Genomic DNA, 27,562 nt, shown 5'->3' with positions numbered 1-27,562 from the left:
GGGGCTAACAAAGTGCTAAGGAAGGGCTAACAAGGGGCTAAGAAGGGGCTAAGGAAGGGCTAACAAGGGGCTAACAAAGTGCTAAGGAAGGGCTAACAAGGGGCTAACAAAGTGCTAAGGAAGGGCTAACAAGGGGCTAAGAAGGGGCTAAGGAAGGGCTAACAAGGGGCTAACAAAGTGCTAAGGAAGGGCTAACAAGGGGCTAAGAAGGGGCTAAGGAAGGGCTAACAAGGGGCTAACAAAGTGCTAAGGAAGGGCTAACAAAGTGCTAAGGAAGGGCTAAGAAGGGGCTAAGGAAGGGCTAACAAAGTGCTAAGGAAGGGCTAACAAGGGGCTAACAAAGTGCTAAGGAAGGGCTAACAAGGGGCTAAGAAGGGGCTAAGGAAGGGCTAACAAGGGGCTAACAAAGTGCTAAGGAAGGGCTAACAAGGGGCTAACAAAGTGCTAAGGAAGGGCTAAGAAGGGGCTAAGGAAGGGCTAACAAGGGGCTAACAAAGTGCTAAGGAAGGGCTAACAAGGGGCTAACAAAGTGCTAAGGAAGGGCTAACAAGGGGCTAACAAAGTGCTAAGGAAGGGCTAACAAGGGGCTAACAAAGTGCTAAGGAAGGGCTAACAAGGGGCTAGGGAAGGCCTAACAAGGGGCTAACAAAGTGCTAAGGAAGGGCTAACAAGGGGCTAACAAAGTGCTAAGGAAGGGCTAACAAGGGGCTAAGAAGGGGCTAAGGAAGGGCTAACAAGGGGCTAAGAAGGGGCTAAGGAAGGGCTAACAAGGGGCTAACAAAGTGCTAAGGAAGGGCTAACAAGGGGCTAAGAAGGGGCTAAGAAGGGGCTAAGGAAGGGCTAACAAGGGGCTAACAAAGTGCTAAGGAAAGACTAAGGCTGCGTCTGAAACCATCAAATCATATCCTCTAAGCACTAACACTAACTCCTTGACCTTTCATGGGGTCGACTGTTAGATCTATGCAGTTAGTGAACTAGAGCTTCAGCAGCATTTTGGCTCCTTCCGAAACCATCAGATTGCTAAGAGCTCTTACGCCAAACCGGATGTGCGTCAGCGTCCGCCATGGCAAGTTGCTTCCGAATTGGTAAGTCAGTTAGGAAGTAGTTAGGAAAAGGAGCCTCGATGCTAACTATCATAACCACTTTAGCATAGGGGCCTCTGGTGCTAACTAACCGGTGATTAGGAGCTATGTGTCATCCCATAAGCCACTGCACCGCCTCAGTAAACGGATTAAATGAAGACAGTTTGTGCTTTTGTTTTCATTTAGTACAAACTTAAGCCACATTGTTATTACTGTCTAACATTCTGTCTCTTTCAGCATCCCATGAAGGACTCCACTGTGATCCTCAGACTGTCCTTGTGTGAGCTGACGGAGCAGCTCCAGGACGGCTCGCTGTCGGCAGAAGAGGTCCTTTACGCCTACATGGAGAAGGTCAGACGTTCACCACATCCCAGACTCCCCTGAAACCAAACGGACTAACACTGCGCTTGTTTGTAGACGCTTGAGCAGCAGAGGAAACTCAACTGCTGCACTGGGATCATCCTGGACTGTTTCGAGCAGATCAAAACCATCAGCTCCTGCAAAAAGGGCCCACTGTACGGGGTTCCCATCAGTGTGAAGGAAAACCTGTGCCTCAAGGTAAGAGACGTTTGGTTTCTTCTGCTGTTTAAGGCGACACACCTTTTTAAATGACAGAAATTAGAAATGGGACAGACCTCGTGCCACAAGATCTCGTGAGATCAAATTCCACAAGACTTTTCGACCCTGAGTAGATGAATATTGTGGATTTTTTTTTATTTCACTGCACCCACTAGACTCATTGTATGTCGAGGGCTAGAGATTTTAGTTAGGAGGTGCTGAGGGACAAAATGTTCTGATGTGCTTATTTCCTATTTATTAATATTGCCTGCAATCTGCAAACTAACCACCAGGGGCCTGATGTTCATGTTCACGATCGTGATGGATCTACAACGACCTGTCCGTGACGGAGATTTATCCCGAGTATAAACCTTAAGAGTCACAGAGAGTCATTAGTGAAACATTATTGTCCCAAACCGTTGCAGAACCAGGACAGTAGCTGTGGTTTGGTGAATCGTCTGGAGCAGCCGGCCGGTGAAGACGCGGTGCTGGTCCAAGTCCTGAAGAAGAACGGAGCCATTCCATTCGTGAGGACAAATGTTCCACAGGCTTTGTTTAGGTACGACGTGTGTTTTATTATTATGAACCGTACACAGGTTCTCACTCTCTTCTTGTCCCGACTTCAGGATGTGCCGTGAATCTGCTGCAGTTTTCTGACGTTCAGAAGGTTTTCAAGAGGATGTTCATGAATGAGGCCCTTGGTCTAGATCAGGGGCAGGCAACGTCAGGCCCGGGGGCCAAATCCGGCCCTCCAAGCACAGAACCTCTGGCCCCCAAAATGATTTTGAGAAATATTATTATGTAAATAAGGGATCAAATAACTGTTTTTTGCAGAACATCCCACTTGGTCATATATAATGTAAAACAGTGATTTTCAACTGGTGGGTCGGGACTCAAATGTGGGTCGCGAGCCTGTGGGGAACTTCTTTTTAAATATTTTCCATCTGGAGTCTGTTAAAATTAACATTATTGGGTTTTTATCAGTCTTACAAGCAAATCTATGGCTTGTTCATTGAAAACATGAGTGGAAAATACAATATTTTATACGATATATGACAAATTACAGTTTTATTTGGGTCATACTTTGTCATTAAGGTAATGGCGGGTCTCGGAGCTGGACCACTTTAGAACCACTGATGCAAAACATTGGCATTTGCAGAAAATGGTTCTTAACTTTAAGCTACAATGGTGAGGTTTGGCCCTTGGTGTTTTGGCAATGATGAAAATCGGCCTTCGTGACACAAACTTGCCTTCCCCTGGTCTAGATTTTGATGATGTTTCACCTGCATTTCAGCAGAACTAGAAAAGTGTTTTTGAGCTTCAATGACAAACGAATAGAAATGTCCTGTCAGTTTAACATCCACATGTTTCTCTCCACAGTTACGAATGCAGTAACCCGATATACGGACAGACGGTGAATCCCCATAATGCAGGTAAAACCTGTGGAGGTTCCTCTGGCGGCGAGGCGGCCCTCATCGGGGGCGGGGGCTCCGTGATGGGCGTGGGCACGGACGTTGGGGGGAGTCTCCGTGTCCCAGCGTCGTTCTGTGGCATCTGCGCTCTGAAGCCGACGGCCGGAAGACTGAGGTGAACTCTTTAAAGGAATAGGCCACCGTTTTTACATACTAAGATATGTTCTTACCTCACTTTAGACGTGTTAATATATCCCCGTCTGGTCTTTGTCCGTGCGCTCTGCCAGGCAAACGGAGCACATACGCAGCCTCTCCCACATGTCACATAGCTCCGAAAAAGCTCACGATAGAAGCTACCAAGCTCTTCCACGTGTTCCCTATTTAAATAAAGTTACGTGAAGTGTTTTCATGCGAAGTATATTTACACAGAAATGTAACGTGTCGATTTTATAAGCAAATAAAAAGGGGGACTATATTGTGAGGCGTAATGATACGAGGAGTAAAACGTCCGCGCAGTAACTCCTAAAGACTTCCCCCGCTCACTTCCGTCAATAACCTTTAGGAGTTACTGCGCGGACGTTTTGCTCCTCGTATCATTACGCCTCACAATATAGTCCCCCTTTTTATTTGCTTATAAAATCGACATGTTACATTTCTGTGTAAATATACTTCGCATGAAAACACTTCACGTAGCTTTATTTAAATAGGGAACACGTGGAAGAGCTTGGTAGCTTCTATCGTGAGCTTTTTCGGAGCTATGTGACATGTGGGAGAGGCTGCGTATGTGCTCCGTTTGCGTGACAGAGCGCACGGACAAAGACCAGACGGGGATATATTAACTCGACTAAAGTGAGGTAAGAGCATATTTTAGTATGTAAAAACGGTGGCCTATTCCTTTAAGTGGACACATGAGCGTTTATATCAGTCGGGTGCGTTCAGTCCAGGGGCCTCTGCTGGAAAGCAAAGGAGTTCTTAAAGAGGGGGCATTCTGCTTTTTTCAGTCCCATAGCACCAGTCTATATCACACTACAATGATGACAAACCTTCTGTTGGTCTGTAAAGGCAGTAAATTAGAATAACTGCCTTGTATAAAATGTCTCTCTCAAAATGGCTGTAGTGAATGTCTTGAAATAGGCCTCTGTCTCTTTAAGAACCTCTGAGCCTTTCCGACACGCCCCCTCCACACGCTGTCTGTGGCATCAGTGGGGAGGGGGTTCTGCTGAGGAGCAGTGGTTGGTTACTCGGCTGGTGACCAAAGCTCGGAGGCGTCTCCAGGAGGTGGGGGCGTTCCTAGGAGGACTCAGGCAAACCTATCCCTAAAATGGCCGCCATCAGAGTTTTGACAGATGACTCAAAAATACGTGAATGTGCCAAGGCAACACTTCAGCCATGTTTTTAATGAGGGAATGACAGAATAACATGATGTAAAGCTTGAAAAAGTCCATTTTGCAGAATACCCCCCCTTTAAAGTCTTTATTAACCCAAAAAGACAGCGTGATGACGGTCACAGGAGAGTCTGCAGGATTCACAGAATGATCGACCACAGAGGCTGGTTTATTATTAGCTCTACAACAAAGCATTTACCAGGACAGCAAGTGGTCATTCCTGCACAGGTTATATGGCTACAATATAAGTTTACGACATTGTCACTCAGGTCACATGACACTGTAAACCTAACGACTAATTCAGCTTACAGTGAAGTTTATCCAAATGCTTGCAAAAATAAAAACCCAAAACCCAGTTCAAACCGTTAAAATATGCAGATGACACGGCGCTCATTGGTCTCCTGCATCCAAACAACCCGTCAGCTGAGGGGGTCCACCAAGACCACACCGAGACCACACCAAGACCACACCGAGACCACACCAAGACCACACCGAGACCACACCGAGACCTCACCGAGACCTCACCGAGACCACACCAAGACCACACCAAGGCGCTTCCAAACTGGTGCAACAGCAGTCAGCTTCAAATGAATGTGGCCAAAACCAAAGAACGTGTTTTAACATCTTGCTCCAATCACAACACACATTTACATCACGGGAAAGGACACTGACAAAGGCTGGAGCTGTTGCCTCTGACTCTGCTCACCCTCTGAAGCCTCAGTTTGAGCTTCTGAACTCTAGGAGGCGACACAGAGTCCCACTGGTTTAACCTCTTAACTCCCACCTGAACGGATCCCATTTTCTCCAGTTTGGCTTTACCCTAATCAAAAAGCTTCTTGGGGAAAAAAGCACCAAAACAGCCACAATAAAAATAAAAAAAGCATGGATGTAAACGCAACAAAATTGTGACAAAATTCAACAAAATTGTGACAAATTCAACAAAAAATAAACAAAAATTCAACAAAAAGTGACAAAAATTCAACAGAAATGTGACAAATTCAACAAAAATTCAACAAAAATGTGACAAAAATTCAACAAAAATGTGACAAAAATTCAACAAAAATGTGACAAAAATTCAACAAAAATGTGACAAAAATTCAACAAAAATGTGACAAATTCAACAAAAACTCAACAAAAATGTGACAAAAATTCAACAAAAATTCAACAAAAATGTGACAAATTCAACAAAAATTTGACTAAAATGTGACAAAAATTCAACAAAAATTCAACTAAAATTCAACTAAAATGTGACAAAAACTCAACAAAAATGTCACAAAAACTCAACAAAAATTCAACAAAAATGAAAAAAAAAAAAAAAAAACATACAAAAGGTGACACAACACAGCAACAACGTGAGGAAAAAGATCAGTTTTGTGGGTCTTAGCTTTCAAATGAGGTGTTACACAGGCCTATAGCCAAAGAGGACAGCATGCATTTGGTTTAGGCGGGCGGTAAGAGGTTAAACTCAGCTGCTCCATTTGCCGGCTCTGACTGGTCGCATTCCCACAATGCATCACTCGAGGCGCTGCCAGTGAGCAGGTGAAGAGAGATTAGAACATTTAGTTTGAAATGTCGGCTTTTCTTTCAGATGTTTGTATTTTAATTGATGTCTTTCCATTTTCTCCTTAGTCTCAAAGGATGCAAAACGGCGTATGGGCAGACGACAGGTATGGAGACTTTCCCTGGCACTGAGCTGTACTTTGTGATGACCCGTCCTGACTGTGTGACAGTGCCGAGCACGGCGGGGCCCATGGCGAAGGATGTGGACAGTCTGGCCGTGTTCATGAAGGCCGTACTCTGTGACCACTTGTTTTCTCTGGATCCAACTGTTCCACCTCTGCTGTTTAACGAAGAGGTTTGTTCATCACTGACCAGACCTGACCATGAACCACCCGCCTAAACCAAATGCATTCTGTCCTCTTTGGCCTGTGTAACGCCTCATTTGAAAGCTAAGACCCACAAAACTGATCTTTTTCCTCGCGTTGTTGCTGTGTTGAGTCACCTTTTGTATGTTTTTCTTTTTGTGTTTTTTTTTTTCATTTTTGTCACATTTTTGTTGAATTTTTGTCACTTTTTGGTTGAATTTTTGTCACATTTTTGTTGAATTTTTGTCACATTTTTGTCACATTTTTATTGAATTTTTGTTGAATTTTTGTTGAATTTTTGTTAAATTTTTGTCACATTTTTGTTGAATTTTTGTCACATTTTTGTCGAGTTTTTGTCACTTTTTTGTCGAGTTTTTGTCACATTTTTGTCGAGTTTTTGTCACATTTTTGTTGAATTTTTGTCACTTTTTGGTTGAATTTTTGTCACATTTTTGTCACATTTTTGTTGAAGTTTTGTCACATTTTTGTCACATTTTTGTCACATTTTTGTTGAAGTTTTGTTGAATTTTTGTCACATTTTTGTCACATTTATGTTACATTTTTGTTGAGTTTTTGTCACATTTTTGTTGAATTTTTGTCACTTTTTGGTTGAATTTTTGTCACATTTTTGTCACATTTTTGTTGAAGTTTTGTCACATTTTTGTCTAATTTTTGTTGAAGTTTTGTCACATTTTTGTCACATTTTTGTTGAGTTTTTGTCACATTTTTGTTGAATTTTTGTCACTTTTTGGTTGAATTTTTGTCACATTTTTGTCACATTTTTGTTGAAGTTTTGTCACATTTTTGTCTAATTTTTGTTGAAGTTTTGTCACATTTTTGTCTAATTTTTGTTGAAGTTTTGTCACATTTTTGTCTAATTTTTGTTGAAGTTTTGTCACATTTTTGTCACATTTTTGTCGAGTTTTTGTCACATTTTTGTTGAGTTTTTGTCACTTTTTTGTCGAGTTTTTGTCACATTTTTGTCGAGTTTTTGTCACATTTTTGTTGAATTTTTGTCACTTTTTGGTTGAATTTTTGTCACATTTTTGTCACATTTTTGTCACATTTTTGTTGAAGTTTTGTTGAATTTTTGTCACATTTTTGTCACATTTATGTTACATTTTTGTCACATTTTTGTCACATTTTTGTTGAATTTTTGTCACTTTTTGGTTGAATTTTTGTCACATTTTTGTCACATTTTTGTCACATTTTTGTTGAAGTTTTGTCACATTTTTGTCTAATTTTTGTTGAAGTTTTGTCACATTTTTGTTGAAGTTTTGTTGAATTTTTGTCACATTTTTGTCACATTTATGTTACATTTTTGTTGAGTTTTTGTCACATTTTTGTTGAATTTTTGTCACTTTTTGGTTGAATTTTTGTCACATTTTTGTCACATTTTTGTCACATTTTTGTTGAAGTTTTGTCACATTTTTGTCTAATTTTTGTTGAAGTTTTGTCACATTTTTGTCACATTTTTGTCACATTTTTGTTGAGTTTTTGTCACATTTTTGTTGAATTTTTGTCACTTTTTGGTTGAATTTTTGTCACATTTTTGTCACATTTTTGTCACATTTTTGTTGAAGTTTTGTCATATTTTTGTCTAATTTTTGTTGAAGTTTTGTCACATTTTTGTCACATTTTTGTCACTTTTTTGTCGAGTTTTTGTCACATTTTTGTCGAGTTTTTGTCACATTTTTGTTGAATTTTTGTCACTTTTTGGTTGAATTTTTGTCACATTTTTGTCACATTTTTGTCACATTTTTGTTGAAGTTTTGTCACATTTTTGTCACATTTTTGTTACATTTTTGTTGAATTTTTGTCACATTTTTGTCACATTTTTGTTGAATTTTTGTCACATTTTTGTCACATTTTTGTTGAAGTTTTGTCACATTTTTGTCTAATTTTTGTTGAAGTTTTGTCACATTTTTGTCACATTTTTGTCACATTTTTGTTGAGTTTTTGTCACATTTTGTTGAATTTTTGTCACTTTTTGGTTGAATTTTTGTCACATTTTTGTCACATTTTTGTCACATTTTTGTTGAAGTTTTGTCACATTTTTGTCTAATTTTTGTTGAAGTTTTGTCACATTTTTGTCACATTTTTGTCGAGTTTTTGTCACATTTTTGTTGAGTTTTTGTCACTTTTTTGTCGAGTTTTTGTCACATTTTTGTCGAGTTTTTGTCACATTTTTGTTGAATTTTTGTCACTTTTTGGTTGAATTTTTGTCACATTTTTGTCACATTTTTGTCACATTTTTGTTGAAGTTTTGTCACATTTTTGTCACATTTTTGTTGAAGTTTTGTTGAATTTTTGTCACATTTTTGTCACATTTTTGTCACGTTTTTGTTGAGTTTTTGTCACATTTTTGTTGAATTTTTGTCACTTTTTGGTTGAATTTTTGTCACATTTTTGTCACATTTTTGTTGAAGTTTTGTCACATTTTTGTCACATTTTTGTCACATTTTTGTTGAGTTTTTGTCACATTTTTGTTGAATTTTTGTCACTTTTTGGTTGAATTTTTGTCACATTTTTGTCACATTTTTGTCACATTTTTGTTGAAGTTTTGTCACATTTTTGTCTAATTTTTGTTGAAGTTTTGTCACATTTTTGTCACATTTTTGTCACATTTTTGTTGAGTTTTTGTCACATTTTTGTTGAATTTTTGTCACTTTTTGGTTGAATTTTTGTCACATTTTTGTCACATTTTTGTCACATTTTTGTTGAAGTTTTGTCACATTTTTGTCACATTTTTGTCACTTTTTTGTCGAGTTTTTGTCACATTTTTGTCGAGTTTTTGTCACATTTTTGTTGAATTTTTGTCACTTTTTGGTTGAATTTTTGTCACATTTTTGTCACATTTTTGTCACATTTTTGTTGAAGTTTTGTCACATTTTTGTCACATTTTTGTTACATTTTTGTCACATTTTTGTTGAATTTTTGTCACATTTTTGTCACATTTTTGTTGAATTTTTGTCACATTTTTGTCACATTTTTGTTGAAGTTTTGTCACATTTTTGTCTAATTTTTGTTGAAGTTTTGTCACATTTTTGTCACATTTTTGTCACATTTTTGTTGAGTTTTTGTCACATTTTTGTTGAATTTTTGTCACTTTTTGGTTGAATTTTTGTCACATTTTTGTCACATTTTTGTTGAAGTTTTGTCACATTTTTGTCTAATTTTTGTTGAAGTTTTGTCACATTTTTGTCACATTTTTGTCGAGTTTTTGTCACATTTTTGTTGAGTTTTTGTCACTTTTTTGTCGAGTTTTTGTCACTTTTTTGTCGAGTTTTTGTCACATTTTTGTTGAATTTTTGTCACTTTTTGGTTGAATTTTTGTCACATTTTTGTCACATTTTTGTTGAAGTTTTGTCACATTTTTGTCACATTTTTGTCACATTTTTGTTGAGTTTTTGTCACATTTTTGTTGAATTTTTGTCACTTTTTGGTTGAATTTTTGTCACATTTTTGTCACATTTTTGTCACATTTTTGTTGAAGTTTTGTCATATTTTTGTCTAATTTTTGTTGAAGTTTTGTCACATTTTTGTCACATTTTTGTCACATTTTTGTTGAGTTTTTGTCACTTTTTTGTCGAGTTTTTGTCACATTTTTGTTGAGTTTTTGTCACTTTTTTGTCGAGTTTTTGTCACATTTTTGTCGAGTTTTTGTCACATTTTTGTTGAATTTTTGTCACTTTTTGGTTGAATTTTTGTCACATTTTTGTCACATTTTTGTCACATTTTTGTTGAAGTTTTGTCACATTTTTGTCACATTTTTGTTGAAGTTTTGTTGAATTTTTGTCACATTTTTGTCACATTTTTGTTGAATTTTTGTCACATTTTTGTCACATTTTTGTCACATTTTTGTTGAAGTTTTGTCACATTTTTGTCTAATTTTTGTTGAAGTTTTGTCACATTTTTGTCACATTTTTGTTGAGTTTTTGTCACATTTTTGTTGAATTTTTGTCACTTTTTGGTTGAATTTTTGTCACATTTTTGTCACATTTTTGTCACATTTTTGTTGAAGTTTTGTCACATTTTTGTCTAATTTTTGTTGAAGTTTTGTCACATTTTTGTCACATTTTTGTTACATTTTTGTTGAATTTTTGTCACTTTTTGGTTGAATTTTTGTCACATTTTTGTCACATTTTTGTCACATTTTTGTTGAAGTTTTGTCACATTTTTGTCTAATTTTTGTTGAAGTTTTGTCACATTTTTGTCACATTTTTGTCACATTTTTGTCGAGTTTTTGTCACATTTTTGTTGAGTTTTTGTCACTTTTTTGTCGAGTTTTTGTCACATTTTTGTCGAGTTTTTGTCACATTTTTGTTGAATTTTTGTCACTTTTTGGTTGAATTTTTGTCACATTTTTGTCACATTTTTGTCACATTTTTGTTGAAGTTTTGTCACATTTTTGTCACATTTTTGTTGAAGTTTTGTTGAATTTTTGTCACATTTTTGTCACATTTTTGTCACGTTTTTGTTGAGTTTTTGTCACATTTTTGTTGAATTTTTGTCACTTTTTGGTTGAATTTTTGTCACATTTTTGTCACATTTTTGTTGAAGTTTTGTCACATTTTTGTTGAAGTTTTGTTGAATTTTTGTCACATTTTTGTCACATTTATGTTACATTTTTGTTGAGTTTTTGTCACATTTTTGTTGAATTTTTGTCACTTTTTGGTTGAATTTTTGTCACATTTTTGTCACATTTTTGTCACATTTTTGTTGAAGTTTTGTCACATTTTTGTTGAATTTTTGTCACTTTTTGGTTGAATTTTTGTCACATTTTTGTCACATTTTTGTCACATTTTTGTTGAGTTTTTGTCACATTTTTGTTGAATTTTTGTCACTTTTTGGTTGAATTTTTGTCACATTTTTGTTGAAGTTTTGTCACATTTTTGTCTAATTTTTGTTGAAGTTTTGTCACATTTTTGTCACATTTTTGTTGCGTTTTTGTCACATTTTTGTTGAGTTTTTGTTGAGTTTTTGTTGCGTTTACATCCTTGTTTTCTTCTCATTTTTTGTGGCTGTTTTGGTGCTTTTTTCCCATGAAGCTTTTCGATTGGGGTAAAGCCAAACTGGAGAAAATGGGATCAGTTCAGGTGGGAGTTAAGAGGTGAAATCATCTTTGTACTTTTGAGTTGGTGGTATTTTCCATTTTCATTTCCGGTGCAGTTCAGGGTAAATGGGTTTATTCACAGCAGTGAACGCTTTTCCGGACACTCGAAGACGCTTTACATTTGCATTATTCATCACTCTATATTTGGTGGTGGTAAGATACTATTATAGCCACAGCTGCCCTGGGGTAGACTGACGGAAGCGAGGCTACCAGTCTGTGCCATTGGCCCCTCCCACCACCACTCCCTCGCTACATTCACCCAGACTTCTGAGAACCGACCAGGCCCAGCTTCAGAGAGTCATAATGCACACTGGAGGTCATTGACCACTGGGCCGGTCATTTGGCGAGCCTGATGCCGCCGCCAACATAATCATATTTTTATGATAAATAAATGAGTATCATCATGATCGTCATTGCTCAAACAGAAAGAGGCCGAAAAGTCCATTATTCCATCAAAACCACCAAAGCAGCAGCAGATTCTGAAACACCTGAACCCCTCCCACCTGAACCGAGCACATTTTCTCCAGTTTGGTTTTACCCCAGTGCAAAAGCGTCTGGAAAAAAGCTGTGAAAATAGCAACAAAACTGAGACAAAACAATGATGGAAATGTGACAAAAAAGTGACGAAAAATTGATGAAAAAATGTCAATGTCAATTTTATTTATAAAGCACATTTAAAAACAACCATAGTCGACCAAAGTGCTGTACAAGAACAGTAACAATATGTACAATAAACACAATAAAAGTTATATATATAGGCACAAACTGTGTCTGGTCCACATGGAACCGAAGGCCAAAGCAAAAAGATGAGTTTTTCATTTGGTTTTAAACTCCTCTACAGACTGAGCCGAGCGCACATGTAGAAGAGGCTGGTCCAAAGTTTAGGGGCCACTGAGAAGGCTCGGTCACCTCTGGACACACGCTTGGATTTAGGAACAGACAAAAGGAGCTGGTCAGCAGACCTCAGAGCTCTGAAGGACAGTAGAGCTGCAGCAGTTCTGACAAATAATGACCAAAAAATGACAAAAATGTGACAAAAAATGACAAAAAATGTGACACAAATGTGATAAAAATTTGACACAAATGTGACAAAAAATTGACGAAAAAAAGGACAAAAAATTTATAAAAATGACAAAAAATGTGATAAGAAATTGACGAAAAAAGGACAACAATTTTATTAAAAAATTGACAAAAAATGACAAAAAAAAATTATAAAAAATTTACGAAAAAATGACAAAAATTTGACAAAAAATGAAAAGAAAAAAAGAAAAAGTTACAAAAATGAGTTGAACACCCAACAAAAAATTATGGAAAAAAAAAATCTGACGACGTGAGGAAAAAGATCCTCTGGGTTCAGGCAGGAGTTAAGAGGTTAAAGGTGCAGCTTGGACACATCTTCAGTGTTTCAGGGCTTTGATCTTCACACACTGTTCTGTTATCGCTACGTGTTGATACAGTGTGTGTGTGAACGCAGGTCTAAACCAAACTCCTTTTTCCATGAGCTCCTTTAATACAGCTTTACAAGTGTTTGTTGAACTCGTTGAAAACCCGAGTGAAACTGAAATAAACACAGGGGATCTGCAGTTGGACAAGTCAAATTTAAGACTTTTTAAGACCTTTTTAAGACCACAAAATCTCAAAAATAAGACCTGTTTTTGAATGCGCAATATAGAAATGAACTGTAAAGAAAATCACTGTCACAAAAATCCAAGAGTCAAACTGTTGTTTCTGATTTCACAGTGGGATGTACAAATGTAAGAACTTTTCACATTAGGCATTTTAACAACCATTCAAGTTTTAACAACCTCATCCCATAATAAGAATATTGAGATTGAATAATTACTCACAATTATCGACTGAATGAAAGAAAACAACGGATATTTAGTTTTTGTATTTAAAATGCTTTGTAAGACTTGAGCTGGTAAACATTCACTGCTTCTAAAAATAAAAGCAGCTTTTCCACTCGTTTGCATTAAACAAAACACTGTCAACTTTACAATTAATTAATTATCATCATTATTTTAATGATATTATTATTAGGCCAGAATCTTGTCTAGGTTTGATGTTTTCTAAACTTGTTTGTCAGATGTTTTGATGTTTCTAAAGTAACAGGACTTTCTCTTTCCTTCTGTCCCTGAGCAGAGGAGCGTTCGCTGTGTGTTTCCCAACATTTGGACAAACTTTATTGTGAATGATGCCGTTCATGACCTTGAGTTGGATATTTACAGTGAAGGATTATCTCCACGTTGTTTCATATTGGACGTGTCTTTCCCCCGACAGCAGCATTACGGATCCATCAGCCACACCTCGGTCATGTTCTGGATTCCTAAACTCTGCTGACTTCAGTCGTTTTTGGGTGGATAAAGCTCTGAAGGAGAGTCCTTCTGCGTCGCTCCACTATCGCTGAGTTTACGTTGTTTGTGGTGGATAAAGCTCTGAAGGAGAGTCCTTCTGCCTCGCTCGACTATCGCTGAGTTTACGTTGTTTGTGGAGGATAAAGCTCTGAAGGAAAGACCTCCTGCCTCGACTATCGCTGAGTTTACGTTGTTTGTGGCGGCGGTCAGTGCGTCAGCGTCGCTTCGGCCTCTCGGACCATGAGCGGCACCGGCGGCTCCTCATCGCTGCTTCTGGGACTTTATTTGTCGACTTTTTAAACTAAATTGTGCGCAAATAATTGGGTCGTTGAACGTAAATTTTTAAGATCAGTTTACCCTGGATTTAAGACCAAATAGGCCCAATTTTAGACGTTTTAAGGCCTTAAATTTGGATTCAAGTTTGGGCACCACATTTTTACTCATCCGGCTATTGCTTCTGCTACCCATAATGCATTGCATCTACTGACTGAGCCTTCAAAATAAAGTTCAGCTAGACCAATGCTGACTGTGTATGTAGAAATAATCTTTTTTTAACCAAATTACTATTTTTAACATGAATTACAAGAGATGAATTATAACATATATTTATTCCTAAATTATTAAGAAGCATTTTTAATCCTTTTTTAAAGAAACAGTTTTACATTGGGCAGAACAGACACCCTCACCTGGACGACCCAGCCGGGGTTGATCAGGCCCCGGTTTGTGTCCAAGCAGCGCTCTACTCTTGATCCACAGCCACCGAGAGGCTTTTTCCGCAGCCTCACTGATGTTTCTGGTGGCTCTTCTTTCAAGCAACCCTCTGAAACCAAGGAGTCTGAATGCTCGACGCACAGTTTGACTTCGAAAGGTTCGATGGACTTAGAAGGACCTCATACACCAACTGCATCAGGAACTTAGCAAATGTATACAATATGTAAATATATTGTATAAATAACAATAATAAACTAGGACTAGAACTAAGCCAGGGCATAAAGTGGCAACATCAGAATAAGAGGAGCTTCTTCTGCTCAGTCCTCACAGCTGAGCGGACAGAGGGCTGACCAGGCACATGTGGAGCCGCTGTTCTTATGACCAGACCTGGCGCTTTATGATAAAACAGTGAGTTAATCTTAAGCGATGGTGCGCTCAGGTTTGCATCCTCATTGATTCTGCTTCAACCTCTCTTTTACCCGTTAACTCCTTCCATCGCCAAGAAACATCTCTGCTGCACTTGTACCTTTCAGATCGAATGAAGTCAAGGGAGAAAGGAAACTGTCAAATGATTTACTAGGATATTATCCGGCTCAGTTAACCTTTTAACTCCCGCCTGAACCGAGAGGATCTTTTTCCTCACGTCATCAGATTTTTTTTTCAGCATTTTTTTGTTGGGTATTCAACTCATTTTTGTCACATTTCTGTCATTTTTTCGTCCATTTTTTATCAAATATTTGTCATTTTTTGTCACATTTTTGCCACTTTTTTTGTCAATGTTTTCTCACTTTTTTGTCACATTTCCATCATTGTTTTTGTCTCAGTTTTGTTGCTTTTTTCCAGAAACTTTTGGATTGGGGTAAAGCCAAACTGGAGAAAATGTGCTCGGTTCAGGTGGGAGTTAAGGGGTTAAGAGTCCAGATAGTCCCAGCCTGGCAGGTTACTGTAATAATAATAATAATGCATTGGCTTTATATAGCGCTTTTCTGGACACTCAAAGACGCTTTACATTGCACTATTCGCTCACTCCATACTCGGTGGTGGTAAGCTACTATTGTGGCCACAGCTGCCCTGGGGTAGACTGACGGAAGCCATTCGCTAGGCTTCCTGGTGTCACTAAACGGTCTCCCATCCAAGTACCGACCAGGCCCTTCCCTGCTTAGCTTCCGAGGTCTGACGGGATTGGGCAGAGCAAAGGCGGTTTCTCCTTCCACTTCAATCAATCAATCAATCAAAACTTTATTTATAAAGCGCTTTTCATACAAAGTTGTAACACAAAGTGCTTTACAGATTAAAAGCAGTTCCCGCCCACCCATCCACCCACTCTTCCAAACAGACAACAACACTGCTCACCCCACCCCCCTCCCCATAGCCACATACACACACGCAGGCACACACACACAGCCACACGCACACACGCAGCCACACACACACACATACACGATGAGATAATGGACGTAGTGCTGAGTCTGGGTACAGATGAACCAGGTAAGGAAATGCCATCAGAGGAGCCATCTGCACCGGGAGCGGTACATCAGCCACAGCCACAGGGCACCACCACCGGACACCCAGCGGAGGTGCAGCAGAAACACCACACCTCCATCCGGGCACCCAGAGGACAGCGCCCACACAGCCACAGCCAACCACCGCTCCCGGGGCAGAGGGCTCCCTCAGAGGAAACACTGGAAATTCTAAAAATGCAAAAATGCAATATACAAATATATACATAAAATAAATAAAAATAATAACTAGAAATGCAATGGCTGCGCCATTGCGATTGACTGCGGAATTGCGGGAAGCGAATGCAGAAATTGCATAAACTGTTCAAATTGCATAAATTGCTTAATTTGCATAATCTAATTTGCATAAAGTATGTAAATTGCAAAACTCTTTAAAATTCATAAATCCTAAATGGCATAAACTCTTAAGTTGCATAAACGGTTTAAAATGCATAAAGTGGTTAATTTGCATGAATTGTTAATATTGCATAAACTTTTAAATTCCATAAACTGGTCAAACTGTTGAAATGGCCTCAGTGCTTGATTGGCAGAAGCTGCACAAATGGCTGAAAGTCCTGGAGTCTCCTGATTGGCTGGATTCCCCCATACACACCAATGCAAAAATTTCAGACTCTTGTATAAAAAAACTGGAAAACTGCAGAAGGCCAATTTTTTCTCAAAACCCACAAGTTGCAGAAGCTGAACATGCACAAAGTGCAGAAATTGCATAAAATGCAGAAAAAAGTGCAGAAAAGCATGGATTTGCGGCAGCCCCATTATAAGTCAATGGGAAAAATCTCCGACATTTCGGCCGATTGCGGAAAAACCGTAAATTGCAGAAGTCCCAAAAGTAATAGCACCCTTCTCCTCAACATGCGGAACATTTTGATGCATAACTTGCATAAATTGCACAAAGCATGAAGGTGCTGAAAGCTGGAGAAAATCGGGAAAAAGATGGAAGAGGAATAATAACTAGAAATGCAATGGCTGTGCCATTGCGATTGACTGCGGAATTGCGGGAAGCGAATGCAGAAATTGCATAAACTGTTCAAATTGCATAAATTGCTAAATTTGCATAATCTAATTTGCATAAACTGCATAAAATGTCATGTTGCACAAACTGTATAAACTGCATAAAGTGGTAAAATGCATGAATGGGTTAATTGGCATAAATTATGTAAATTGCATAAACTCTTTAAAATTCATAAATCCTAAATGGCATAAACTCTTAAGTTGCATAAACGGTTAAAAATGCATAAAGTGGTTAATTTGCATGAATTGTTAATATTGCATAAACGTTTATATTCCATAAACTGGTCAAACTGTTGAAATGGCCTCAGTGCTTGATTGGCAGGAGCTGCACAAACGGCTGAAAGTCCTGGAGTCTCCTGATTGGCTGGATTCCCCCATACACACCAATGCAAAAATTTCAAACTCTCATATAAAAAAACTGGAAAACTGCAGAAGGACGATTTTTTCTCAAAACCCACAAGTTGCAGAAGCTGAACATGCACAAAGTGCAGAAATTGCATAAAATGCAGAAAAAAGTGCAGAAAAGCATGGATTTGCGACAGCCCCATTATAAGTCAATGGGAAAAATCTCCGACATTTTGGCCGATTGCAGAAAAACCGTAAGTTGCAGAAGTCCCAAAAGTAATAGCACCTTCTCCTCAACATGCGGGACATTTTGATGCATAACTTGCATAAATTGCACAAAGCATGAAGGTGCTGAAAGCTCTAGAAAATCGGGAAAAAGATGGAAGAGGAATAATAATAAAGAACATGAAAACCAATAATGGACTGCGGAAGAATTCCGCAGTCAATCAATAACTGAATAAATAAGTAAGTAGAAATCAGCTAAAAGCTAAGCTAAAAAGGTAGGTCTTGAGCCTGCTCTTAAAAACATGAACGTTCTCTGCAGCCCTGAGCTCCTCCGGCAGGTGGTTCCAGAGGCGAGGGCCGTAATACTGGAAAGACGCCTCACCATAAGTCTTTTTGTTGACTTTAGGAATAACAAGGAGACCTCTGCCAGAGGAGCGAAGGGGCCGTGAAGGTTCATAAGGTAAAAGCAGTTCTGAGAGATACACACGGGAGCCAATGCAGCGATTCTAAAACCGGTGTAATGTGGTCCCGCCTCCTGGTCTTCGTCAGGACACGAGCTGCTGAGTTTTGCAAAAGTTGCAAACCTGAGATACTCTTTTTGGGAAGACCAGAAAGCAGGGCATTACAGTAGTCGATACGACTGGTGATAAAAGCATGCATTAGCGTCTCCGTGTTGTCACTTGTGTCTCCAGGTCTACAGGAGCAGGAAGCCTCTGACCATCGGATACTACGATCACCTCGAGCAAACGCCGACCAGTCCATCCATGACTCGAGCTGTGCGAGAAGTCAAAGCTTTACTGGAGCGAGCCGGACACACAGTACGGACCTCCCCCCCCACACACACACACTGCTCTGGGTTCAGTCTGACCCCCCCCACACACTGCTCTGGTTCAGTCTGCCTCGTGTCTCGTCTGCAGTTGCTGCCGTACCGCCCGGTGAGACTCTCCGAGGCGGCGGAGCTGGCGTCCACAGGGATACTCGCGGACGGCGGAGCCTCTTTTCTCCAACAATTGTGAGACTGCAGTTACAGAGACTCGGCCACACGTCATCAATAACCTTTAAAGGAGAGTCGAGGCTTGTTGAATCTGTTTTATGATTCTTTTCAACAGGAAAGGAAGCAGCATTGACCCGGTTATTAAAGCTTATGCTGTGGCGTTCGGTTTGCCCATTTGGTTAAAGAAACTGCTCTCCATCATTCTGAGACCCCTGGTGAGTTTCCCTCGACAATGTGAGTTTGTGATGATGATCTTAGAATGAGTAATAACAGTAATGCTAACTTGCTGAGGTTAAGATGATGTACAGTAAAGTGCAGAATAAAGAACCTGAACACGTGTTTTGTGTGACTTTGCAGTGGCCCCTAAGAGCCCGGGCCTGTCGCTGTTTAAGTGGAGTAGGGTGAGACAATCAGACAATCAGAAAGTGATAAAAAAGTAAGTAAGATTATGTATTGAACTGTATTTGAAACTTTAGATCTGTGGCTGAACTGTGGAAGCTGCAGGCGTCCCTCGAGGTACAGTATATACACATCTACATCTACGTTTGTACAGGGCGCGGGAACTTCCTTTTCTGAAAACTTTTTCTTTTTTCTTTTTTTTTTTAAATAATCGAGACAGCAAAAAAAAGGCAAGGCAAGTAAAATAAAATAAAATAGAGTAAAAGAAAATAAGGCATTGTTCTCAGATAAATGACAATGTGTTACAGGATCAAAAACAATTCAGCAGCATCGCAAATTTCTTCCACAGTTTGGTTGGATCTTTTTACAAAATTCATTTTTCATTTTTCCATTTATTTTTGTGAATGTGGTATTTACCCATAATGATTATGAGGTTAAAGGGGCTGGATGCAAGTTCGCCATTTTATACTCACTACTGCCACTTCAGGCCATATGTGTAACTGCACCTTCTATATTTAGCTCGCGCATGACGGCAATTCGGGCCGAAGTGACACATTTCTGAGTGACCGTACAGGATTTTAGAGGCAGTTGTGGTGAACAGGTCTGAGCTCATTCTACACATTAGGACATGGCTGGAACATGTAGGGGAGGAAAATACATCATTTTAACATTTTTAAATTCCCTATAGTCCCTTTAATTAAAAGTGAAATGTCCCTTGTCAGTTTGGAGTTATAGATAAGAACATCTTCAATTGTAAATTGCTCAAGATCATTAATTTTATTATTTAACCAGCTGTGGACGTCCTCCCAGAACGTTCCACTAACTGGGCAACTAACTAAGAATAGATGTTCTGTTTGTTCTGGATTATCATGACAAAAATCACAAGGGTCGACTTCAAAACCAAATCTACCCCTTAATGTCTCCGCAGATGGAGAGTGATTATTAAGAATTTAAAATGGCATTTCTTTTACTTTGGGTGTAATTGGCCATTTTATAAATGTCCAATGTTTTTCTGAAATTGTTGGATTTTGTAATATTTTAAGTTTTATCTTCCATCACAATCATGATAAACATGTTCTTTGAAAGCCTTATTTAGATATTTGTTGTCACACTTTTTGTCTGTAATGCTTAATTCTCCTATTTTTAAATTTGTAAGTTTGATTTGGACAGTTTTTTATCAGCTGTATCAAAGCCACTGGGATAGATTTACAGATTTCCTATATTCTTTGAGAGAACCTTGAAAAATAAATTTGTTTTTTAATTCTTGTATCTGTAAAATTTCACCGTTTATATCCAAAATGTCATGTACAAAGATAATGCCTTTTCTGAAAACCTTTTAAATGTCAGTCTCCATTGTCCATTAACCTTGAGCCTCTCTCTCTCTGAGCATCAGGACCAATCCTTAAAACCTCTGTTTTGCTCTGGGGGAGCTGGGGGAGGTTTGTTGTCATCCAGGACTTCATGTCTAAAATGCAGTTCAAAAGAATGTCGAGTTGGCTTTGGTCATCAGGAGACACGGTGATATAAAGTTCATAACACCGTGTCTCCTGATGACCTGTCTTAAAGGCAGCAAATACAGATTAAAAAGGGTCGGACCTAAAATAGACCCTCGGGGAGTTAATTACAAGGGCCCACAGTTCACTAGGAAGGGTCCACAGTTCACTAGGAAGGGCCCACAGTTCACTAGGAAGGGCCCACAGTTCACTAGGAAGGGTCCACAGTTCACTAGGAAGGGTCCACAGTTCACTAGGAAGGGTCCACAGTTCACTAGGAAGGGTCCACAGTTCACTAGGAAGGGCCCACAGTTCACTAGGAAGGGTCCACAGTTCACTAGGAAGGGTCCACAGTTCACTAGGAAGGGTCCACAGTTCACTAGGAAGGGCCCACAGTTCACTAGGAAGGGTCCACAGTTCACTAGGAAGGGCCCACAGTTCACTAGGAAGGGTCCACAGTTCACTAGGAAGGGTCCACAGTTCACTATGAAGGGCCCACAGTTCACTATGAAGGGCCCACAGTTCACTATGAAGGGCCCACAGTTCACTATGAAGGGCCCACAGTTCACTAGGAAGGGCCCACAGTTCACTAGGAAGGGTCCACAGTTCACTATGAAGGGTCCACAGTTCACTATGAAGGGCCCACAGTTCACTATGAAGGGCCCACAGTTCACTATGAAGGGCCCACAGTTCACTATGAAGGGTCCACAGTTCACTAGGAAGGGTCCACAGTTCACTCAGAAGGGTCCACAGTTCACTAGGAAGGGTCCACAGTTCACTAGGAAGGCTCGCCATCTCTGGTCATCTCTGGTTCACCTTGATCATCATGGACTGGAGCTTCTTTTCGCCTCAAGAAGCCAGGACGACTAAATTCATGGACGGCTCTCCGAACTCTTTGTTTTTTCATTTTCCACCCATAAGGAAGTTTCCGTGCCCTGCAGTATGACTTGTGTCCTTGTGTGTAGAGCGAGAGTTGACCTGACGCTGTGTTTCTCAGGACTGTGTGAACGACACGATCGCTGAGTGGAGGCGGCTCAACATCGACGTCGTCCTTTGCCCGACAATGGCACCAGCTTTCAGTGTGCTCACTAACCTGAAGCTTGACAGTAGGTTTCAATTTAAAACATGATCCATGAGGCAATATCAAGTGGTCTATAATCTCTGAACCCACGCCCATTTTCTCCAGTTCAGCTTTACAATTTCAGATCTGTTTAGTTTTGTAGGCCTTAGCTTTCAAATGAGGCGTTACACTGGCCTATAGGCTGTGACCTTTTAGGTTTTGGGTAAAGCTGAACTGAAGTCATGCTTCCGCCCAGTGTAATACATGGATCGTCTGCAGGAATGAATCCACATATGTCGATCTACAATACACTGAACTTCAGCGCAGGCGTGGTCCCTGTTTCCACGGTGACGGCTCAGGACGAGAGCGACCTCCGGCATTTGGAGAGAGGGGACCTGTTCTACCCCTTAAAGGAGGTAAGAAGCAGAGCACACCTCCGGCACGAGGACAATGACATAACGACATTCGGCCCGGGGGTAAAAAATAGACCTGGACTTTGGATTCAGCATCAATATTCCCAAACCTGTCATATTAAGCAGACTCTGAACTTTGTGACCATTTTGGTTGTTGCAGAGTCTTCCTTAGCAGTAAATAATTGTAAACTCTAAAAGGGGGGAAAAGTAATGCAACAAAACAAATCTTAATATGTGACCCATCCAGTGTTCATTTTAGTCAAAGTGATATTTTTGACGACTAAAATTGGACTAAAACTAAATTAAACGTTTTTCATGAGACTAAAACTATGACTAAAATATCCAGATATTTTCGTCGACAAAAATAAGACTAAAATATAGCTGCAAGCGGCGATTATCGGCCCTCGCCGACCGTTCTGCCCCCTTTTGTCTCCCTCAATCTAAATTTACGGTATTGCTACTGCCTTTATGTTTGTTTGTTTTTTAAGTTTTTTCCATAGGGTCTTAGTTTTAGGCTAATGTGCCTTCTCGGTATCTGACAAAGTTTTTGTCAGAAAAAAAAAAAGAAAAATGTGAGCGCCGTGTTCCAAATTATTATGCAAATGACATTTTTCTCTGATTTCCTAAACTGTCGACTCAAATGAGAGTCAGCATCATTTTCAAGTCTTTAACTGGTGAGGATCATTTAAATGTGGTTGAAAAAATCGCCCAGTGATAACAGTATTTTTTTCAAAAATAAATATAGTAAAAAAACTCAAAATCTACTGTTCCAAATTATTATGCAACTCATCGTTTCTATCCATCCATTTTCTTCCGCTTTATCCGGGGCCGGGTCGCGGGGGCAGCGTCTCAGCAGAGATGCCCAAACTTCCCGGTCGACACACACCTCCTCCAGCTGTTCTGGGGGGACCCCGAGGCGACACCAGGCCAGCTCGGAGACATAGTCCCACCAGCGTGTCCTGGGTCTTCCACGAGGTCTTGTCCCACTAGGACATGCCTGGAACACCTCCCGCGGGAGGCGACCAGGAGGCATCCGGAACAGATGCCCGAGCCACCTCAGCTGCTCCTTTCAACGTGAAGGAGCAGCGACTCTACTCCGAGCTCCTCCCGGGTAGCTGATCACCCGATCTTGAAGGGTGCGCCCAGCCACCCTGCGAAGGAAACTCATTTCGGCCGCTTGTATTCGCGATCTTGTCCTTTCGGTCATGACCCAAATCTCATGACCATATGTGAGAGTGGGAACATAGATCGATCGGTAAATCGAGAGCTTTGTTGAAGCCAACAGAACAACATCATCTGCAAACAGCAGAGATGAGATCCTGAGGCTCCCAAACCGGACACCCTCTGGCCCCTGGCTGCACCTAGAAGTTCTGTCCATAAAGGTAATGAACAGAACCGGTGACAAAGGGCAGCCCTGGCGGAGACCAACACGCACCGGGAACAGGTCTGACTTACTGCCGCCAATGCGAACCAAGCTCCTGCTGCGATCATACAGGGAACGGACAGCCCTTAGCAGAGGGCCCCGGACCCCATACTCCCGGAGCACCCCCCACAGGGCACCACGAGGGACGCGGTCGAACGCCTTCTCCAGGTCCACAAAACACATGTGGACTGGTTGGGCGAACTCCCACGAACCCTCGAGCACCCGATGAAGGGTGTAGAGCTGGTCCAGTGTGCCACGACCAGGACGAAAACCGCATTGTTCCTCCTGGATCCAAGGTTCGACTATCGGCCGGATCCTCCTCTCCAGCGCCCCGGAGTAGACCTTACCGGGGAGGCTAAGGAGGGTGATCCCTCTGTAATTGGAACACATCCTCCGATCCCCCGTTTTAAAGAGAGGGACCACAACCTCGGTCTGCCAATCCAGGGGCACTGTCCCCGACCGCCACGCGATGTTGCAGAGACGTGTCAGCCAAGACAGTCCTACAACATCCAGAGACTTAAGGTACTCAGGATGAATCTCATCCACCCCCGGAGCCTTGCCACCGAGGAGCTTTCTCACCACCTCGGTGACTTCGGCTTGGGTGATGGACGAGCCCACCCCCGAGTCCCCAGCCTCTGCTTCCTCATTGGAAGACGTGATGACGGGATTGAGGGTCCTCAAAGTACTCCTTCCACCGCCCGACGACATCCCCAGTCGAGGTCAGCAGCCCCCCACCCGCACTGTAAACAGTGTTGGTGAAGCACTGCTTCCCCCTCCTGAGGCGCCGGATGGTTTGCCACAATCTCCTCGAGGCCGACCGATAGTCTTCCTCCATGGCTTCTCCGAACTCCTCCCAGACCCGAGTTTTTGCCTCTGCGACCACACGAGCTGCAGCACGCTTGGCCTGCCGGTACCTCTCAGCTGCCTCCGGGGTCCCACAAGCCAACAAGGCCAGGTAGGACTCCTTCTTCAGCTTGACGGCATCCCTTACTTCCGGGCGCCACCATTGGGTTCGGGGATTGCCGTAAGGTCTCTGACAGGCACCAGAGACCTTACGGCCACAACTAGGAGCAGCCGCATCGACAATGGAGGAGGAGAACATGGTCCACTCGGACTCCATGTCCCCAACATCCCTCGGAATCCGGGTGAAGTTCTTCCGGAGGTGGGAGTTGAAGACCCCACTGACAGAGGGATCCGCCAGACGTTCCCAGCTGACCCTCACAACACGCTTGGGCCTGCCAGGTCTGACCGGCTTCCTCCCCTGCCAGCGGATCCAGCTCACCACCAGGTGGTGATCAGTTGACAGCTCAGCCCCTCTCTTCACCCGAGTGTCCGAGACACACGGCCGGAGATCAGACAACACAACTACAAAGTCGATCATCCACCTCCTGCCTAGGGTGTTGTTGTGGATTTTCTTGCTTAATAAAGCTTAAGAGATGTTTGTCTAGTCAAGATGTGAAGTTTATTACACAATGCATTGCGGAGAGGGTTACACATAACGCGAGTTCATGGTAAGCTCTGCTCTAGTTAGCTTTGGCATCACCGTTTATAGGTGAGCACACCAAAGACACCAAAGGCACCCCACAAGGGAAGCACAGAATACACATAGAAATGGTAGTACAGTTGGAGATGTCGATGCAGGCCACCAAACGGCGCTTTGCATGGTAATGCATCAAGGTGGCGTTTGGAGACAGAAGGAGATCTTTGTCATGTTGAGGAGACGGGCCATTTGGGCCCTATTGTCTAAAAGGTGCGAGGGCCTCGTCTGGAGTACAGGAAGAAGCCGGTCTCTCTACCTGGTTTGGTCAAAGGCCCAGCAGAGCACCAGCAACGGACGCCAGTGTGGTTAACAACTTAACTGACTAAACTTGTCACAACAGTGTCCTGGTGCCACGTGCACTTATGGACACCCTTGTGCTCGAACATGTTGTTCGTTATGGACAAACCGTGACTAGCACAGAAGTCCAATAACAGTGTCCCTACGCCTACAGATCGTGGAACGGTTCTCTCACCGTAGTCTCTGCCTACAGGCCCAACATCGGTGCAGAGTACCCGGCCTTCTTGGAGACCCTGGGAGGGGTACGAGATGGTGCTCCGACAGGGGACTCCATTGTTCTATTGGGAAGAACGGCCTCCCCGATCTGAACCCCAGTGGTGTTCTGTTGTTGGACTCATTGTTTCAATACATTTTAAAGCTTGTAATTAACTGAAAATTGTCATTTGTTGAATTTGCAGCATTAGGAGTTCATATTTACTGAAATCAAAAGCTATTTCAATCAACAACATCTCAATAGGTCAAGTTAAATTTTACCATAGTACCTTCTTTGAGCAGCTTCAAAATTCTTAAATCCATTAAACTTGTGAGTTTTTGGACAGTTTCTGCTTGGATTTGTTTGCAGGATGTCAGATTAAAGCTGTAAAGCACAGGGGGGAGAAAAGGCAAAAGGCAAGAAAAATGTGCCAAAGAAAAAAAAAAAAAGCAACTACAACACAATGACAACTAGCAACATTATCTAAACGTTAGCTTATTCACTGGTCTGTATTGACCTTTGGGCCTTCTGCTCAGAAAACTCATGATCAAATCCATTTTCCTCCCACAGTTATTTTCAGTGCAGAGTTATGCAAATCCCCGAGACATCCTTCTGTCTTAAAACATGCTCTGAAGGAGCTGCTCGGGAATCATAACGGTCAGCAGGGGGCGCTGTGCATGCTTACAGGGCATCATCAGTCGCACTGGAAAAGTTCACCTGGAAAAGTTCACTGGTTTCACGCAGAAAGTGTCATATCTCGGTTGCCCATTAGGTGGCAGCAGAAGCTAATGTTTCTGCGAGTGTTGTTCCTAACATTTGTGTGTGTTTTTGTGTGTTTGTGTGTGTCTGTTAGGCCGTGGCAGGAGGCCTGGGTCTCCCTGTAGCCGTGCAGTGTGTGGCTCTGCCCTGGCAGGACGAACTCTGCCTGCGCTTCATGAAGGAGGTGGAGGAACTCGTCCAGAGAGCGGATCATCACTGAGGCTGCAGCAAAACTCCATTATCTGCTTTAGATTCTCAGTAGTTTCACCGTGACTGTAATTGTTCTTTGTGAATTACATTGTGACTTCTCTGTCTGTGGACGTGCTACATCAATAAACTTTATACGATTAATAAGATCACTTGACTAATCCGATCTGTGCATTTATACTCACTTCAGAAATTAGAGAATCCAAAACTCTGGGTTCTACATGAGTCAGGGATTTGGATATCACCGCGTGGCTCGGGAATCTCACAGTGGCAACAAAAACAAGCAATAAAGAATCATAAATGCAGGGAAGGCGATTGGCTGTGAACGAACATCACTGGACGCCCTTTATCAAACAGCTCAGAGCCCTGGGCAACAGTAAATGTGTTTCAAGGAATCGTGTCGCGAGTAACAACCAGCCCAATACAAGCCAGTGAGGTCAGCACGTGTCACAATCGACTCAATCCACCAACGTATATGCTCTGCTTCGTATTTTCAACTCCTCTAACTGATCAACAACAATATAAGTCAGGGGTGCCCACACGTTTTGTCTCCAAGGGCCAAAATGAAAAAGTGCCAGTGGGTCGCGGGCCAAATGCGGCTGTCAAGCGCGAAACACATATAACTGCAAATAATAATAGTTACAAAAGTGAACCGTGGCAATGTCCTAGTTTTAGTTGAACAAAATCAACAATTGTAGCGATATAGTGCAAAAGTTTTACAGTAACCGACCTACAGTGACTTCACCTCATTCATTTGTTAACTCAAAGAAAATGCCACATTTGATCCTTTGAAAGTGTCAGTTCAGCATAAAAGTCAATTTTGAACATGTACCTTTGTTGACGTCAACAAGCTCTGCAATAAAAGTTGGAAAACTGGAAATGTTGATGCTACAACGCTCTGTGTCACCACAACAGTGTTCACTTTGCGAAAGGAGTGAAACAGCGCCCCCATTTGACGCTGGTGGCCAAAAAGTGTACTGCATCCATATTTACAATTGAGAATGAATGGGAGAGTTGGTGTTAACCAGACACAGCGCAAAAGTAGGTCACCCTCTGGCGGGCCACACTTTGGGCACCCCTGCCCTAAGTGAACAAAGAAATAACACAGAGTTAGTAGTGCGCTCAAGGAGAAATTCTACCAAAGATGCAATGAAAATACATGATCTTATACACCTTACAGAAGCGGGGCCGCCTATTTCT

At 41.3% G+C, this 27,562-nt stretch overlaps 1 protein-coding gene across 1 annotated transcript; it reads left to right on the top strand.

The window, feature by feature from the left end:
• The first annotated feature begins 1,324 nt into the window (after positions 1-1,324).
• LOC306962310 (fatty-acid amide hydrolase 1-like) lies at positions 1,325-26,376 on the top strand. Its single transcript, XM_079555431.1, has 12 exons — positions 1,325-1,433; positions 1,500-1,640; positions 2,066-2,199; positions 3,021-3,227; positions 6,067-6,292; positions 18,277-18,402; positions 18,502-18,596; positions 18,694-18,812; positions 20,544-21,280; positions 21,468-21,576; positions 21,810-21,946; positions 26,250-26,376. The coding sequence occupies exons 1-12, from the start codon at positions 1,326-1,328 to the stop codon at positions 26,373-26,375; spliced, it is 2,265 nt and encodes a 754-aa protein (XP_079411557.1). The 5' UTR covers position 1,325; the 3' UTR covers position 26,376.
• The last annotated feature ends 1,186 nt before the right edge of the window (positions 26,377-27,562 follow it).

Source organism: Gobius niger, assembly GCF_951799975.1.
Source record: "Gobius niger genome assembly, chromosome: 4".
NCBI classification, from domain to species: Eukaryota; Metazoa; Chordata; class Actinopteri; order Gobiiformes; family Gobiidae; genus Gobius; species Gobius niger.
Note: the sequence above shows the minus strand (reverse complement) of the source record. Positions and strands in the feature narration are given on the sequence as shown.

What these genes read in the sequence shown, in the direction of transcription:
- LOC306962310 (XM_079555431.1), top strand. Translation starts at nt 1,326, where the DNA reads ATGAAGGACTCCACTGTGATCCTCAGACTGTCCTTGTGTGAGCTGACG. An exon ending in GCCATCTCTGGTCATCTCTG is followed by an intron (nt 21,281 to 21,467) that starts GTTCACCTTGAT and finishes TGTGTTTCTCAG; the next exon opens with GACTGTGTGAACGACACGAT. An exon ending in CACTAACCTGAAGCTTGACA is followed by an intron (nt 21,577 to 21,809) that starts GTAGGTTTCAAT and finishes GATCGTCTGCAG; the next exon opens with GAATGAATCCACATATGTCG.